At 39.4% G+C, this 18355-nt stretch overlaps 1 protein-coding gene across 4 annotated transcripts in view; it reads right to left on the reverse strand.

Annotated features, from left to right (window-relative positions):
• PTPRE (protein tyrosine phosphatase receptor type E) overlaps positions 1 to 18355 on the reverse strand; it is a 163373-nt gene that overhangs the window by 26509 nt on the left and 118509 nt on the right. For 3 of the 4 annotated variants that reach the window (XM_060241421.1, XM_060241420.1, XM_060241418.1), the window contains exons 4-6: positions 6341 to 6443; positions 5953 to 6026; positions 2848 to 2984 (exon numbers count right to left, since the gene is read on the reverse strand). In XM_060241421.1, the coding sequence (XP_060097404.1) occupies positions 2848 to 2984; positions 5953 to 6026; positions 6341 to 6443 (314 nt within the window). Of the gene's footprint in view, positions 1 to 2847; positions 2985 to 5952; positions 6027 to 6125; positions 6208 to 6340; positions 6444 to 18355 lie in introns of those variants that run through there. The other variant, XM_060241422.1, reaches the window with a different exon arrangement.

The raw sequence follows: 18355 nt of genomic DNA on the forward strand, positions 1-18355 counted from the left end.
ATCATGCTTCTGAGAATAAATTATCTTGTATTGCTGGACATCTGCATGGCAATATGTACCAAAAAGTGAGCTACCCTGCATACATACATGTGATCCCATTTAATATTTACTTATTTTGTTATAGTCTGCCTTTCACTCTGAGATGCAAGACAGATTATATAGTGTAAATCTATACAATCAATAGGATTATACATCTAGTACACAATGTAATAAGACTAGAATTACAGAAATCTGAAAACGAAGCACCAAAAGTTGAACAAGAAATGTTACACAATGCAGAAAATGGTAGTAAATAAATATAAAGCAACCCAGAGAGAGTATGATAATACATAATGAACACAGTGGTAATGGTTTACAGCCCCATACCCTTTATAAGTAGGACCACTGGGGCAAGATTTCAGATTTTAACTTTTCCCCCTACATATGTAGGAGCAGTGCATTACTGAACCTAGGACAGGTATAATCATCATCTGGAGTGCAGGAAAAGTGTACAAGATAAAAATGCAAGAAATACAGTCCTAAAGCAAAAGGGGGAAAGATTACTCTGAAATATTGAATTTCAGTTGGTAGATCCATAGGTCATCAGGTTTAATTAATTTAATTTAATTTAATTTCTGGCTTTTAATTAATAGACATGCAAACATAAACATTTAATTTATGGAACATTTAACCATATAATCACAATACAAATTGCTGACATGCAACAGTGCCAATTACAGAGCTCACTTCACACTATATTATAGCCTGGAAGAGCATAACCGTATTCTAGACAGTTTAATTGCCAAATGCTTTTTTAAAAAAGATGAAATTTAAAATGGGATAGCTCTTCCACTATTCTTTGTACTATGAGTATTCAGAAGAACTGAACAGGAGCAGAAAGTGGACAGAACAGCTGTGTAAATGAACTTGAGAACAGACAACAATCCAACCTGGCCTATTGCTTTCTGCAGCTCAGGTCAGCAAGCAACATACCAAGCAACCCATCTTTGCAACCACAAAGACTGTGGTTGGAAAACAGAAGCAAAGTATAAACTCCCCTTTCCAAATGAAATAAGGACACTATTTATAAGAAACCTTTAAAGCCAATAAAAACAGCACTTGAGGGAATATTACTAAGGGGTCGTGAACATGCTTGGGAGAAGATCCTGAGCAGCAACATAATCTAAGTGCAACCTGAAAGGTTTTAAGTACTATCCATACTTCTTCTTCCTCAAAACTGTCAGTATGCTTCTTCATAAGCAGGAAGGTCAGGAAGGAAGATACCATCTCTGTCACTCCTCATTCCTATATATACTGCAGGCAAGGCACTGCAAAGCCGCATAAGGATGTGCAATGTGGCCACAAGCCAGTTAGCATGTGTGTTAGCATGTACATACCTACATGCTAACACACTATCCAAGAAGTAGAGTGGTATGTTCTAGACCAGGGGTGAGGAACAGTGGCTCTTCAGATGTTTTTGCCTACAACTCCCATCAGCCCCAGCCAGCATGGCCAATGGCTGGGGCTGATGGGAGTTGTAGGCAAAAAACATCTGGAGAGTCACTGTTCCCCACCCCTGTTCTAGACTGATTATAATTTCTCTCTCCATACAGCTTTTATTAGCTACTAGTCAGAACTTCTTGCTAACGACAATCCTCCCCTCAAAACTAGCCATTCTGCAGGGATTCTTAAGAATACGACAAAAATTTGGGTTGGGCAGAATTTTTGTCTTAAAGTGTGGAAGTGCTGGAATGTAGAACAGAGTGCCTCAGTAGAACAAAGTAGGAGTCAAGTTCACCTTTAAGACCAACAAAGTTTTATTCATAATGTAAGCTTTCGTGTGTTCTAAGCACACTTCATCAAATGAGGAATCAGATACAGTGAGCAGAGCTACATGCATTGGATACAAAATTCCTCAGGATTGACGACATGAAAATCATCATATTCAGATAACTGGCCACTTAAATTTCAGCTGCTTTCACTATCCCTTCAGTATTACTGCAGGAACAGAAATTCAGGTCCTTCCATTATTAATGCAGTACCAAATGTGGAGCTGTGTTGGCTCACTATGCACTGGAGATACCTCACAGGAGTGTGAGCAATGACAGCCTGGAGTAGCAGCGAGCAACCAGTTGATACAAAGAAGAGTGGGGGCTGCGAATGGCACAGTTGGGTTCCCAAAATGATGCTGCTTGGAAACAGGTCCAATATAACGATGGGAGTTAATTCCTAGACATAACCTGGTCCAGTATAACTATGATGAAGAAACACAGTGAGCATTAGGAGCTTATGACAAGGAATACCTCTGAGGTCAAGCTGAGCCCTCATCGGGAACAGAGCTTGATGATACTCTATCAATGGTCCCAGTACTAAGAAAGATAACCAAAGACTGTTACAAAGAACTGGTTATGTCTCATCAATAACCATATTGTGGGCTAAAACAAATGCCAAATGATGTGTACACGTACTTTATAAAAATTTGTACCTACACCAGTTCTTCCCAGTATATACAGATTATTAGGGTGAAACAACATGATACTTTTTAACTTTATGTCTCCCTTCCTGATTGTATTCTGTGCATGTTCAATCCTGCAAAAGCTCAAACATCCTCCAGACTGTCTCAGCTTGGAAAAAGGAATGGGGGAGGGGGCAAGACTCCCCCAGTGCTGTGATCTCAGTCTGAACAGACCCTGTAGCAATTGAGGAAGCAAGCTCCTCACAGCTTCTGGATGGCACAAGGGAAAGCATGTTGAGTTGGAGGAACCCCAACCAAACATCTTAAAAATGTATTGTGTACCTTCACCTAACTTATGGTAGCTGTATTTGCTCTTTCATTTTCACTGGAAAAACAAAATTACCCAGACTTACGTTAAATTCCTCCCGAAATAACTTCCCATCATCAGCTGCTCTTATCCGTATTTCCTCTTCCAGATGCTCCACTGGGATTGGAAAATATTTCTTTGGGCCAGAGGGAGATCTTCCAAGAAGCATCACTCTTTGCTGCTCTGTCAAAATAGGACAGCAAAAATATTATATGCATTTTCAAAATGTTATTCAAATTGTTTATAGCATTGTTAATTTAGAGCACAAATGTCTGCTTTGGATGCTCAAAACATTGTTGGTCAACTGAATAAGCAAAAATAGTAAAAGTAACATCTTGCAATACAGGCCACAGAAGTGGAAGAACCGGAAGCACAGCCACAGATTTCTGGGTTGTGACCCAACATGATCAAAGGGGCCTAACATACTAGAAACCCAATTAACACTGGCATTAACATTTCTGTTAATGACACTACAAACTTATTTTTAGCACCTTAAAACTCATAGCAATTTATATTTTCATGGCAATTTATATTTTCATTAATTACTTAGTTTGACTTTCATCCACATCTTGACTCTTAATTAAGGGAGCATCTAGAGGAACTCGGAGGCACTGTAGTAACAAATACATTTAGAAAGTACATAAATTGAAAGTGGTAGATCTTCCTAACAAATACCCATGCTTTTAAGGCCCCGTTCTCACTGAGATGGTAACATATATCTTTGGACTACACTGCATTCCTGTATGCTCCTGCTAAAAAAAAGCCCTGATCATAATCATGCTAAAAAAGAACAGAGGGTTCAAATATTAAAAACATGAATTAATCAAGATGAGCCACAGTCAGGACTACTTTAAGAAGAGTAGTAGGCACACGATAGTACTTGCCCCTTTCTTAGAGGGTTTATAAACTTGGTTTGTGTAACAACTTCCTTTAACATGAAATAAAATATTGAAATAAACAAAATTATTCATTAGTGAGCACTGATACCAACGTAATGACACCTATTCCCATTGCTTTTTGGAGAAATGATCTAGTTGGAGCCACAGGGTCAGAGTGGACAGATTGCTCTTTCTCTGGGAACTATGGTTAGCAAAATCGAAGCCAGCTCTGGGAACATTCAGTCCTTTCCTGGATCAAATCCTCTTTGCCTCTCTACTTAATTATGCTGTAAAAGTTTGTTTGAGGTATTGGGTTAAGGGTAAACAATTATTAGCCTTAATTATAGAGAATTTTTGGTTCAATGACTGTCAAGGAACTACTTAATTACTGGCCAAGGGTAGGCGATAGTGGTGGATGTGCTCTAAGGGCTGCATGAAGAAAGCTCATATTCCCAAGGCTTGCTCTTGATTGTCTTAATGTATCAAGCAAGGTTACAGCACAGCATTTATATCAGTTTGTTTTTACCACTTCCAGATAAAGAAGAGTGGCTAAACCTTTTGTCAATATATAATGCTGGACCAGCAGAAGAAAGCTGCTGAAGATTTCAGATTCCAGCCTGTATTTTTAAAACTGAGGTCAATAAAGTCATATGTCCAAGTCTCATAATGGGGTGGAAGGTCCATTATGCAGCAACCTTGCTACAGTTCAGTGGCTGGCTAGGATTCTTCCTGAGAATACTATACAGCCTAACCTACCCCACAGGGTTGGTGTGAGGATAAAATGGAGGGGAGGAGAACAATGTAAGCCACTTGGGGTCCCATTGGGGAGAAAGGCAGGATACAAATGAATTCAATGAATAAACAAACAAATGAATAGATAGATAAATAAGCAAACAAGCAACTTTAAACTCTATGGAGGTATTGCAATTCACATACATAAAATAAATGACTAAATAGCTACTTAATTTTTTTTGAAAGCTCAGCTAATAACTTTAAAAATCACAGGTTACAGAGCTCCTTTTCATAACTGCTCAAGGGAAATCCTTTCCTACAATGCATAATCTCATTTCTTCTCTTATATCTATTGCTTCATTCATTTAACCAATTTTTCTGAAATGAAATCTAACTTCTGGCACAGCCAGCACAAGGCTGTTAAACACTTAAGAGCAGTTTAATAAACGCAGGGTTAGGAAATTTACTGCAATTTAGAAGTGTGACTATATTCCTGTCTATTCATGTGAAAAATGAGAATATAATCAAGCTTTCAAAAAGATGAGGCACAAATTTCATTTCTCAGGACTTGTTCCCTAGTTTTACATCATTATTGTTTCTGCTTTACACCACTTTACTCTATGAGCAACTTGTTATTGGTTAATATGTGCTGTTCTATACATGATGGCTTGAAGCCTATGCCCTTTTTCTGCTTGCCTGTCTTTGTCTGCTTTGGAGGATGTCCCCTACTATAAAGGACACACGGCTCTAGGCACTTCTACTCATCCAAGACCCATGGCTTTCAAAGATCTAAAAAGTGTTTAATGAAACTGAGAACCGCCTCCATGATGGACAAAGAGGGGCACAAGCAGAAACAAGATACAGGATTCAAGCCTGTAGACGTATACATATAAACATATAAATAAAAGTTGATGCTAGTGGATAAAAATGCATAAAATGGATTGACCTCAGACACGAGCTCACTGGGTAACCAAAGGCAAGCCATTTTTCATTTACCTTATAAGGGTTACTAAGATGACATATGCAAAGTGCCTTGAACACCTGAATTGTAATGCTAAATAATACTATTATATTACTACCAAAACTACTATTTCACTATACTGATAAAATGTGCTTAAGATAAAATATTTTTAAGCACCACAATTTTTAACTAAGGGATTTATTATATTACTACAACAAGGCTATTTCACACATTACACAGAAATACACATTACACACCATGTAATAAACTACAGTAGCCAATTTCTAGCTTCCTAGTAACAGTACTTGCAGGAGACATGAGTTTCAGGTCCTGTTAGTGTCGAACACATAGTTACTGCATATTTATAAAGGTCTTAGTTACATACTTAAAAACACTAAAATAAAATATTCAGTTTCCCCTAGAAAATTTTAAACCAATAACCAGTTATAAAGATCTAAGCAACAAATCACTTCAAAATATTGAACACCATTTTAAGATAGAAACACATATTTCTTAAATGCATTTTTTTAAAGTAGAGTTTGAAAACATTCAGTATGAAGCCGATGAAGTTCATAATTACCTTGCTCTTCTAAGATTCCATTTGGCATTTTTTTATCACTGGAGTTCACAACGGCTTTTCTGTGTTTCCTGAACCTTAACAAACATGGAATATATTTAGAACAAAAAGTAGATTTCAGTTATAAATCAGTTAATATGTGTTATTACTATTACTACAGATTACATTTCACACACCATGAAACTCTGGAGAAACTTTTTTTAAACATCTTCTGACCGTAAAACACTTGCTTAGTGTAGAGGAAAACTGTGCAACATCCTCTTGCTGCTCTAACTAAAGTGTGAGTCTACAGCCACCACAACTGCCTGTAATACATGCTTTCATTTCCTTGTTAGATCACATGAAAACAAGACTCAACTAGTTCTAGGCTGAGTGCTTGATTAATGCCTACCTGAAGAAATAGCCAGCTAAAAGAATTAAAATTATAAACACCAGAATCAGGATCAGCATTGAAGTCAATAGGTGCTGTGATGGATCAGTATCTTCTGGAGGACCTATGAATTACAGATAAACATTTTAAATGCTTGTAATATAACAATATATAATGCATTGCTTAATAAAATTAAACTCTGGCTGCTAATACATACAAAGGCAAAAGCACATCAAATTTATCTTATGAAAATTTAAACATTTCCTTAAAGTAAGAATTTTCTGGTACCACCAAATCTTAATATGCTCAAGAGGATTATTGAAATGAAACAAGTTAAAAGGTGAAACTTTTGACAGCTTCCCCCCACCCCCCCCAAAAAACCTTAATACACAGCTATTTACTGTGCCTTTCATGTATCAGTGGTTGATAGGCTTACCAAGTGCCTGCTTCCAACAGGCAATCCCCTGCTGCCATTCACACATTCCTGCCACCACTTAAGTTTGCAGGGGGAGAAAACAGGTGTGTGTGTATCTGATTTCTCTATAGTTTTTATCATAGAGATACTGGGAGGGAGAGTCAGAGCATTAGCTGGAGGAGATATGTGACCAAATGTGACCATCACCTGGCCCTGAAGTATACTAGGTAGCTCGGCAATATAAAAGGATTATCTGGCTGCTGAATGTCTATGTTCTCCATTTAAAATAATTATCACAACTCAGATCATGTTTTATGATGACTGAGTCCTAATTTTTCTCCAAATAAATGATGGTGAAGTTGTAAACACAAAATTCAAAATAAGAGGGTCATCTATGAACACAGAAGACAAATGACTGTTGACATTAGCCATTTAAAAATATTATGACTAATAATGTTGGGGGCTGGGGGGAGAAATATCCACTTGGTACATAGGAGGGAGACGAGAGAAAGGATGGACCATGAGATACAGGAGATAAAGTAGTATACAGATATAACATACCAGATATTTTTACATGGTTTTCACAACAATGCTCAGAACGATGTCAGATAAGTACAAAAAGAAACATATCTATGGGTCTTCCAGAACAAAATCATGCAAAATATTAAACAGTGTCATGAAACCAAGGCTTTGGGCCAGAAACTCACAAGCTCAGGGGCCCAAAGCAGACTGCAGCCTAGCATTCAAAGTATACATAACATTACCATTAAAAAGAGAGCCAGAAGACCATTAAGCCAAGTATGTAAAAAGTCTGTCATGAAAACGTTGTGATGCGACGTCAGTCCAGAGTCAGAAACTTGCACAGGGGACTACCTTTACCTTTTTAAAAATCACTCAACTGAATAGGTAGAGAACCCACTTTTTCAGCATTGACTTCTCAAAAAGCATTGTATCTTTATAACTCCCCTTATTTAAATTTAAAAAGGGAATCATCCACATTCAAAAAATTCTCAGCAAGGTACTAACAACCAACACTTATGATGTAATAGTGCTCTTTCCATCCAATGCCATCCAGTGCCAAAGGTAACCAGATAACATTCAAGTATATAATCTGAAATAATTTTAATCTCTTAAAGAATAAACTTAATTTATGGGTTGAAAATCAGAAATTATATGCCTTCTGGGGTGCAATAAAAAAACTGTTTACTTTCTTATATTATATGAAGACAGAATTAGAAAGGTGGCACACAATCTGTGTGTTTATTCCCCTTCTAACCTCTACCAATTTATATTTTTCAGTAGGCATCCAAACAGTTTCCTGGTACTTCAGTTAAAAGCAAATACTTACCCTCACATTTTTAAAACCATAGATTCTCTCTCCAATTTTTAAACCCCCTGCCCAAATATGTGGACATTATAGCTCAAAGGCAGTGAGACTCTTTACTAACAGCACAAAGGACTGAACATATATGACATGGTATTTACTAAGTAATGTCACCCTAACCTGTATAGCACAAGCAAGCCCAATCTTGTCAGATCCTAGAAAGTATGCAGAGTTAGCCTTGGCAAGTATTTGAATGGGAGACCTTCAAGGGATACCAGGGGTGCTATGCAGAGAGAGGCAAAGGGCAGAGCTGGATCTACATATTTTGGCTTCCGGCCGGGCCATGGGACGGAGACGGTCCTGGTCGCCTTGGTGGATGACTTCCAGCGGCAACTGGATCGAGGCGGTGTGGCAATACTGATGTTATTAGACCTGTCGGCTGCATTTGATACAGTCGACCATCAGCTGCTGATTCACCGCCTCGCCGACATAGGGGTAGAGGGGCTGGCCTTACAATGGCTTTCCTCCTTCCTCATGGGTCGGGGACAGAGGGTGGCAATTGGGGGTGAGCGATCCCAGAGGCGCACACTAGATTGTGGGGTGCCCCAGGGAGCAGTTCTCTCCCCGATGTTATTCAACATCTATATGCGCCCCCTCGCCCAGATTGCCCGGAGATTTGGGCTGGGTTGCCATCAATATGCAGATGACACCCAGCTCTATCTACTAATGGACGGCCGGCCCGCCTCCGCCCCGGGGAACCTGGACCGGGCTTTTCAGGCTGTTGCAACATGGCTCAGACTGAGCGGGCTGAAGTTGAATCCAGCGAAGACAGAGGTTCTCCAGGTGGGTCGTGGCACTCTGGGGAAGGAAATATCTCTCCTTTGACGGGGCGCCACTGAAGACGGCGCAACGGGTGAAGAGCCTGGGTGTTTTACTGGAGCCTTCATTATCAATGGAGGCCCAGATAACAGCCACTGCCAAGTCAGCATTCTTTCATCTGAGGCGGGCGAGGCAGTTGGCCCCTTTCCTAGAGCGGCAGGACCTAGCGATGGTGATCCATGCGATGGTCACCTCAAGACTGGACTACTGTAACGCTCTCTACATGGGGCTGCCTCTATACCGGACCCGGGAACTGCAGCTAGTGCAGAATGCAGCAGCCAGGCTACTACTTGGTCTTCCAAGATGGAGGCATATACGGCCTGGGCTGCGCGGACTGCACTGGCTGCCGATTGTATACCGGATCCGGTACAAAGTGCTGGTCATAACCTTTAAAGCCCTATATGGCCAAGGACCGACCTACCTGAGGGACCGTCTCTCCCCATATGAGCCCCAGAGAGCACTGAGGTCAGTAGGCAAAAATAAACTGAATATCCCTGGGCCGAAAGAAGTAAAACTGCAAAGCACCCGCACTCGGGCCTTTTCCGCCGCAGCCCCACAACTCTGGAACCAGCTCCCAGAGGAGGTGCGGGCCCTGTGGAACTTAGATCAGTTCCGCAGGGCCTGCAAGACCGCCCTCTTCAAAACTAATGATGGTACCAATGTTTACTGCTAAATTAATAATGCTTACCGCCACTGTTAGTCTAGGAATGTTTTAATCACTGATTGGTTTTAATGTGTTCTTAATGTTTTATTATTGTATTGTTCATTTTAAATGTTGTAAGCCGCCCTGAGCCTGCTCTGGCGGGGGAGGGCGGGATATAAATAAAATTTTACATTACATTACATTACATTACACATGGGATTATCTAAAATCCCAAATGCCCCCCAAATTCTGGATGCCCTGCAAGCTTTACAGATCATGCCCTAGGGAGCCAAATGCCATCCCTCAAAAAAAGCATATTATATTGTCTTTAATTTAGTTATCCACTAATATTAGGATTTGTGGAAGTGGGATCGAAGGATGGAAAGAAAAGAATAGATTATGGGGGTAACCTGAATTGACTGAAGTAGGATTTGGGGTTAGAAGATAAGAGGTTTATAACCACAAGTTTATATCAAGCAACTAACAGGCTGAACTACATGCCTTTTTCGTCTTTTGGTGTATGCGTGGATAGAAAGGCAGCCGTCTGGAGAGATGGTGCATACAATTTTGTACATAAATAAACAATAGTTTTAAATACATAACCTGGGTTTCTGAATTAACTGATGGCCATACATAATTTACAGTTAACATTGAAATATATGTTTGTGATATCAGTGACTGAACATACTAGAAAACTAACGCAATGACACACTGCAAAATCCAGCACTGGACTGTGTATCAACAGGACACAGGAAACCACACAGAAGAATATTAAGAAGTATGATTAATATTGTACTAGGGGGGGGGGGTTATTGTTGTTGTTCAGTTAAAGGGCATCCACATATAAAAAAGACTTGGAAACCCTATTGTTGATACATATCCTGTCTCACAACATCTTTAAGGATGACCCTGCTCCATCCACTTCCTGATTTCAAGATAAAACTGTCTTGGCAAATGGAGTTCCCTACACCCACACCCCTTTGCAAAGCTCTATTTGTGTGTGTGTGTGTGTGTGTGTGTGTGTGTGTGTGTGCGTGTGTGTGTGCGTGTGTATGTGTGGCAGGAATAGCTACCAAAGAAACAAGTTTTAGGTAAACTATGTCCAGGGGCACAGAATTGTTCTCTAATGAAAGAACTGAAAGCAGACAGTGTGTAGGTGAAAGAGAAGGAAAAAACAGATGTCAGAGGCCAGGCCATGTAATACTAATGACCACTTATCCATTTGTACAGAAAACTACAATGACTGTGAAGAAACCACTATGCTGGCCCATGTATACATATCCATTTTTTATTCTAGGTTCAGGGTTTACACTGACTCCAGCTATCATATTAGTCAGTGGATGCTACTTTTTATTCTGTATAGACTATAGTCCCAAAAGGAACCTCCACGTGAGAGTATGCATGTATGAGAGTTATTGGGTTATTGTTCTGCCAACACTGACTGTAAATTAGGGCCTAGATGTAAGAAGCTTCGGGCAATCACAACCAAAAGAGTCCTGATTACAGTATACCAGAGCTAATGAAACAAATAAATTTGTATAATACCTTCCAGATTCTTACAACTGAGCTCCAGATTATAGAGAGCAATTCCATCGAAAATGCTTACTTTGGAGATCAACTCTTTGGCATTATTACCCCACTTTCCCCAGGCTCCACTCCCCCAATTGCCAGGAAGTTTCCAACCAGTTGGCAACCCTATTTGAGGCAATCACAAAAGTACAAACCGTTCCACCACAGACAATGTAGGGCTCTCTATGAACTCAGGATACTCTCCTAGAATGCAACAAATAGGACTTTGTAAAGCACCCAACATGAGAGGATGGCTCAATAAAACCAGATCCCCAGGCCCCACCTGAAAGTTGGCAACCCAAGGCACAAGAGCCATCAGTTTATTCCCTCAATCTTACCAATTATCCTTCTTTCTTTAGACCCTATCCTACATGGATTTTGTCCATACAGATCTCCTAATTCCCAGGCATAGCCTTTTGGGGGGGTTCCTCTCTTTACTTTTCAGAAAAGAAGGCTGGCTGTATATGACCCATTCATTTTACTGTAAGATACAGTAATTTTTGAATTTAATTACAACTATCCTTTTATTTAGCTATGTATCCCATAGGTATTATAGTATTTATGATGTCCCAAATACATGGTGCTACATCAACAGATAGTTGTTCTTCAAGCTCCCACAAATTATGGCAGCTTTGCAATAGTCACAAAAGCAGCCTCTATGGTTGCAATTGGTTCTGCAATTTTCATTTAACCCCCCTCCTACTTTATTGTTTATACAGATGTGTGTTTATCACCACAGCTCAGAAAACAAAAGGACATATATTTCCAGTCTTATAATGTAGTCATGTAACCGAGTTGAGGCTTATGCACTATTACAAAGCTACAACCAGAGTACCAGAGATTGACGCACCTCAAATGCAACCTAAGTGATGTTGCATAAAATATTATAATCAAATGATTCCACAATTAATTGTGAAATCCAAGCACAAAGCATATACTAAGCTTCACAGACTGATTTGCTAAGTTATTTTCAAGAGATATTTTAACTTCTCAAACTCAGGCCAAAAATAGAAGCTGCTGACTTGATAAACTTGTGATGTTCGCAGACTACAGTGGTTAAAGCTGTTGCAATATTGATGCAGTCCCCATCAGTAAAAAAGGCTGAAAGAGTTTGATTTAAGTATAGTCACAATTAGGAGCAGGAGATTCTGCCAGTGTTTGTAAATTGTTTAGACTTTACAAAATGCCAGAACTGTCTCTCAGTGAATTATTAGATGACATTCTCTTCCAAATTTAAGTACACACTGGAAAAAGTGAAACGAGTGGAAAAATAGGAACCCCAAATTGCAACTTGATATAGATTTTAAAAAATGACTTCTCCAATAAATCTACAGAAAGCAGCATCATTAGCTTGGGTATTTTTAGAATTCAGTGCTTGCATACGCCACATTGGATGTGTAAGCACTAAATTCTTCAGAGCAATGGATGTGAATTAGGGCATATAACAAAAAGAAAGGTGTATCCTAGCTTTTGAATTAGCTTCAAGAGATTAGATCTTTTGCTTTCCTAAAAACACCTTTTAAAACCCCATTCTTTTTAGGTAACCAGCACACTTTTATATAAAGAGCAAGGGAAACCAAAATATTAACAAGAAATAACCTTTGATAACACAACCTTCAAATAGATAGGCAGAATGTTAATCCATAATAGGGAAGCTAGCCCTCCACCACCAACTCTTAGAAGGGCAGAGAGTAGGGAGGGTGGTATCACTGATTCCACCAGATTCCTCTCTTCCTGATCCAATCACCTAAATAGATGGGCTATTCACACAACTGGGTAAGCTTTTTCTCTCCATCAGTCTAGAATCATCAGCAAGCATTAGCATGCTTACCTTCTTGGTAAAATTGCATCAAGACACATTAGCAGTTCCTGTTTACACTCAGAAACCCATCTCCACACATAGATGCAAATACAAAATCTTTGTCTTTTCCTGGGAATCCCATTCAGCATTTCCCAGCACAGTGTTTCACTCCCAGCTAATTCCATCAGTGCATTGTTCTGAGGGGCAATCATGACACCCTTTTCCAGGATACATTTTTCTCTATAAAAACAGCACCCAGAGCTGAGTGTGTGTGTCTTCCTGGATCTAAAACTGCATATCCAAGATGAAGGAAGGGCAATGGCCTGGCCAACCTTGTCCTGACTTCATCTATAGACTTAGAAGGCAGACTTAAGCCTTCCTGTACTTTGCCCTAAGCAAGAATGCTGAGGGCCTTGGAATGTGCTGCCCTTTTCACCTCCTTCCTGGAATACACATTTGGGGTAACAAGCTAAGGTAAACATCGGTCGCCTCATTCTGCACGTTGTTAATAAATGATTGTATAAAGAATAATGTATATAAATAAAGCAACGCAGCCACTGACAGACAGCCTGGACAGCCTGGTGCGATGAACATCAATCCTGAGTCGTGTGACATTCCTACACCAAGATGCTGGCCATCTTGCTCTTCTGCTTGGACCTGAGGCCTCTTCTGGATAGGTAGCTACAATTCCCCCAAGCCCCAGCTATAATCTTTCTCATCCCTGTATTTTCTGATAAGCTTGTGTGTTTGTTTCCAGTGTGCATTTGTTCTGGGTATATTTGCAATATTTTAGTATTACCTCTTTCAATAAAACAACTTCTCTTGGTTAAGTAACAGTCTGGTTAGTTTTGAGGGTTCTCTAGAGAAAAATCCCAATAAACTTTGGTGGAGACTCTCACTAGTTACCTCAATCTTGCAAGCCTGTCTCTGGCAAGTTCCCCCAACAAAATAAGAGATAGCCCAATTTTACTAACAGCATTTGACAATTTCAAACAGTCCAGGTAACTGAAATCTGATATTGATATTGGCTAGCATTTTTTAGCTAATGAGAAAGAGCTGATAGCCAATCACAATGAATAAATCTAAATTAAGCATCTATAAATGGCTGCCCATCTATTTATTCACCATCTGCAACTTTCCAGCTGCTTCAACAAAAGGACTGATGAAAGTGTCAGACTCAGGAAAACAACACATTTTATATATCATTAAACAGGTTTTCAGAGAAAGTAGAGGAAGGAAAGAAAGGCTTTTTAGCACTTAATTCAAACTGGATATGGATCAGATTAACCAAGGAGCTCAGAGTGACATAGTGGTACATAACATTTAAAAAGCTAGAATTCTGGCTGCCAGACAATCTTAGGATCTCCTGGCTATGTTACACACACTGCCACACAATAAATTATTATTATTCTCTTTTCCCACTTTTCAGGCTGGTAACTTAAAAACCTCTATAATGTACTTGCATGTGTGTTGGGGCACATATATTATTTTATCACAAAAAATATACTGAGTCTTGACCAATGTTCCCTCTAAACTGTGGAGTCATGTGAGCAAAAATTCTACTTTGTCAGCTACTGGCATTAAAGTTGTGAGCTACTAGCATTAAAGTTGTGAGCTACTGCATGAATTAGTTTGCTCTAGGGCTATTTTTCCTGAGCTGAGACAAAAATGTGTGAGCTGGAGACTAAAAAATTGTGAGCTAGCTCACACTAACTCAGCTTAGAGGGAACACTGGTCTTGACTTAGATAGCCCAGGCAAGCCTGATCTCATCAGACCTCAGAAGCTAAGCAAGGTTGACTCTGGCAAGGATGGGAGACCTCCCTGAAATATCAGCTGTCAGGAGGACAGGGGCAGGCTTTATTTAACCACCTCTCTAAATATCCTCCAGGCCCCCAGTAGGGGTCATTCACCAGAGGCTACCATGACTTCCAGGTGCGGACACATGTACACACACAATACAAAAATACTGGATAGATGGATGGATAGATAAGACAATTGAAAGATGATTGATAGACAGACAGACAGAACTGCCTGCTATTGCTCCCACACCCACAGAACGAAGACACGACAGCTGAAACAACTATGGGCCACAACTTAATTAATATACATCGGAACTTAAGATGGCAAAACTATTACATTTCTTTCTCACATGCCCTTCAGCACAGGTATCCTTGCTGCTAAAACCAAACATTGGAAACATATTTCCCAGCTGGGAAAAATATTCTCTTGTTTGGGCTAGTTCACCATGACTTCAAGCCTCAGATAATTGTTGAGACTGATCTTTCCTCTGCTCACATACATGTTTAGATATATGGAGAAATAATCAGCATTATCAGCATGGCTGTCAGCATAATCAGCACGGCTGCTGTGAAATCAGGATAACCATGATTTCCAGAGTTTCCAGACTGGCTCCCAGTTGGGTCTGCATGAGCCAGTAAGCTGAAGAGGCTGATATAAATAAATAAATAAGCTTCCATTCACTACTCTGATACCTCATGATGCTTAGAAGACAGATATAATACAAGAAAGTGACCAGAGTGGATACTAATTTATGCAGTAGCTCACAACTTTAATGCCAGTAGCTCACAGCTTTAATGCCAATAACTCACAAAGTAGAATTTTTGCTCACAAGACTTTGCAGTTTAGAGGGAACATTGGTATCATAAAAATCCAAATATAAACTATTCAGATTTCCTGTTACAAAAGAGCATTCAAATGGAATGCAGCAACCTCTCAGTTCTTCATCACCGATTCATATGTAAATATGGGTCAAACTTGATTACTATGTATAAATACTTTGTTTAAGTAATACTTACTAAAAACATTATTGATTTTGTACTAGAATTGTTGATACTTCTTTCTAAAATAATACAGAAATATATTTTGACGATAATGATTGTTAATTGACTTTTTTGGCACAGTGTGGTTGTTTTCTATTGTAGAAGACGAATGTGCCAGGTCCATTTTATTTTCTTATTAAAATTCTTTTCATTTTTAATATGATCAGCCTGATTTCTGTGACCCTCAGTTAAGATCCTCAGTAACAAGTGCAAAGGGGGAGAGAGATGTAAACATGGAGCAAAGCCTTTAAGCTGTAAAGCATGCCTGAGCAGCAATAATAGTGCATATTGGTGTCCCAACATCAGGATGCCTGATGCTGTGACACTATTATACATTGGAGATATTGTTTCTCAACATGTTATTATTATAGTGCTTGCTATTTTCTATTATAGTGGAAAAGAAAACATGAAAACAGTTATGTCATAAATATCATTCACATGTGTTCTGCTAAATACAACACGAACAGCTACTGTTTATTTTCAGCCATTATGGAAGAATTTACATTCTCAACTCCATTGGGTATTGCACAGTTTTTGTCCAAACTATACATCAGCTAGGCGTTGTGGCTGAACAGGAGGTCTTTGATTGAAAATAGCATGACATCTAATAATTGCAGGCATTCAAACAAAACAGGCACTTAGGAGAAAACAAGATTGAAGTAAAGGATCGATGCGGTAAATCCGCAAATATCATTTGTCAATATGGAATTCAAGATACTGCATATCTGTCTTTGAGATGCGAAAGTCACATGTCAGATAGAATTTGGTTTCTCTCCACTCTACCCTCCTGTAGGCATAAATTAGGATACTGAAAAGCAATACTACTTAGGGTAAGAACCCCAACACCATATAGCCAATCACCTACTCCTCTAATACTACCTACTGATAAAAGTTAAATTATAAAGGAACCTATACTGATCTCTGTCTCAATAGCCAATTCATATATTGCTAACTCTATATGACAGACATTTGTCTATCATGATAACTTGGGATCACACTGGCACTTGAATTATGTTCTAGGACTCAATTACAAGTCACATGGTTGCCCAATTCAGACTGGTGTGCAGGGAGGAGGGTCTTAAGCCTCTTCTCCACCTGCTCTTTTCCTGACCTGAAATAACAATTAGGCCTGCCAGAGAATAGTACATTGTAGCCTTCAGTACATGTATATTTCCCCAAGAAGAAACTCTGAGGATGATTTATTTATTTATTTACTTTTGATTTATATCCTGCCCTCTCCACAAATGGACTCAGGGCAGCTAACAATCCTGATTAAGGTCAGGAATGAATCTTCCTTCCTACATACCTGTCCAAGAACACATCTGTTAAAAATCCACACAGAGGACACATGGACTGGTCTACCAACCAAGATAATCCTGGGAAACAACCTGTTCCAACTGTCTCATGTGCTGTTTATTTTTCTCAACTTTCTAACTACAATATAGAGCACGCATGTCCACCAAAAACCCAAAAGGATGTATTCAAGAAAAGATAGACATAACCTGTGGGCCAATCTGGAACTGCTCTTATTATGACCATTCAATATTTTTCATTCAATCCTTTTCAGGGAAACCATTCTTCTTACAAGTTTGCAGAAAAAGCTGGCAGTACATGGTATTTAATAACTGGTCTTCCCTGTTACTTCCCTGTTACTGGGCTTTGAAATGAATGAATTCATGCTCTTTATTTATAGCTCTTTGTTCCTGATCCTTTATCACAGATGGCAGTAAAAGGTAGAGAGGTATGTGACCTCTGCCTCTATGTTGTGCATCCCTGACCAAGATAAAGGAAGGAAAGGAAACTTAATTCAGACACATATCATCTCATAAAAAGGAAAGTATTAAGTCAGCTATTACTGTTTTATGCATTAGACCAAATTCAGTTAAATTAAAAGCTTTAAAAGCCATCAAGGGTTTGCAGCAGCAATAAAAGCAGTCTGATCCTTGCCCTTCTAGCATTTAGTGTTACCAAACAGCTAATGACTAATGCTGAGTACAGGCAATCCGCCCCTGCCAGAATTTCAAAAATTCTTAAACCTTGTACATAATTCCACAGATAATATTTATATTTACTGGAACGCTTCTTAATGAAATTCTATTTCAAAATACCATTAAAGTAGTTAAAAAACAAGACACACATACCCCGTAATTAGACTTACATTTCAGATAGCTTACAAAAGTACTACAGTTCCAGCTGGCTTGGCCAGGGCTCCAGCTCAAAAAGAGGTCTGTGGCAGAGGGAAGGCACTACGCATACTCCATGCTCTCTGCTGCCTCCAGCCTCCAACAGGCTTGCAATGAGAGCAAGAGACATGGAGCCACCCACAAGTACACCAGAAGAAGCTGGGCCTGTTGCTGCCCACTCCACTGCACATGGCTCTCTCCCTCTCTCTCCGGACATGTTTTTTTTTGGGGGGGGGGGGAGGTGGGATGTGGCAAAACAAGGTCTCTCATTGCACTGTATGAAAGATCCAAGTAGGCAGCCGTGTTGGTCTGAAGTAGTAGAACAAAATAGGAGTCAATTGCACCTTTAAGACCAATTTAGTTTTATTCAGAATGTAAGCT

The sequence above is a fragment of the Heteronotia binoei genome, chromosome 6 (genome assembly GCF_032191835.1).
Source record: "Heteronotia binoei isolate CCM8104 ecotype False Entrance Well chromosome 6, APGP_CSIRO_Hbin_v1, whole genome shotgun sequence".
Lineage (NCBI taxonomy): Eukaryota > Metazoa > Chordata > Lepidosauria > Squamata > Gekkonidae > Heteronotia > Heteronotia binoei.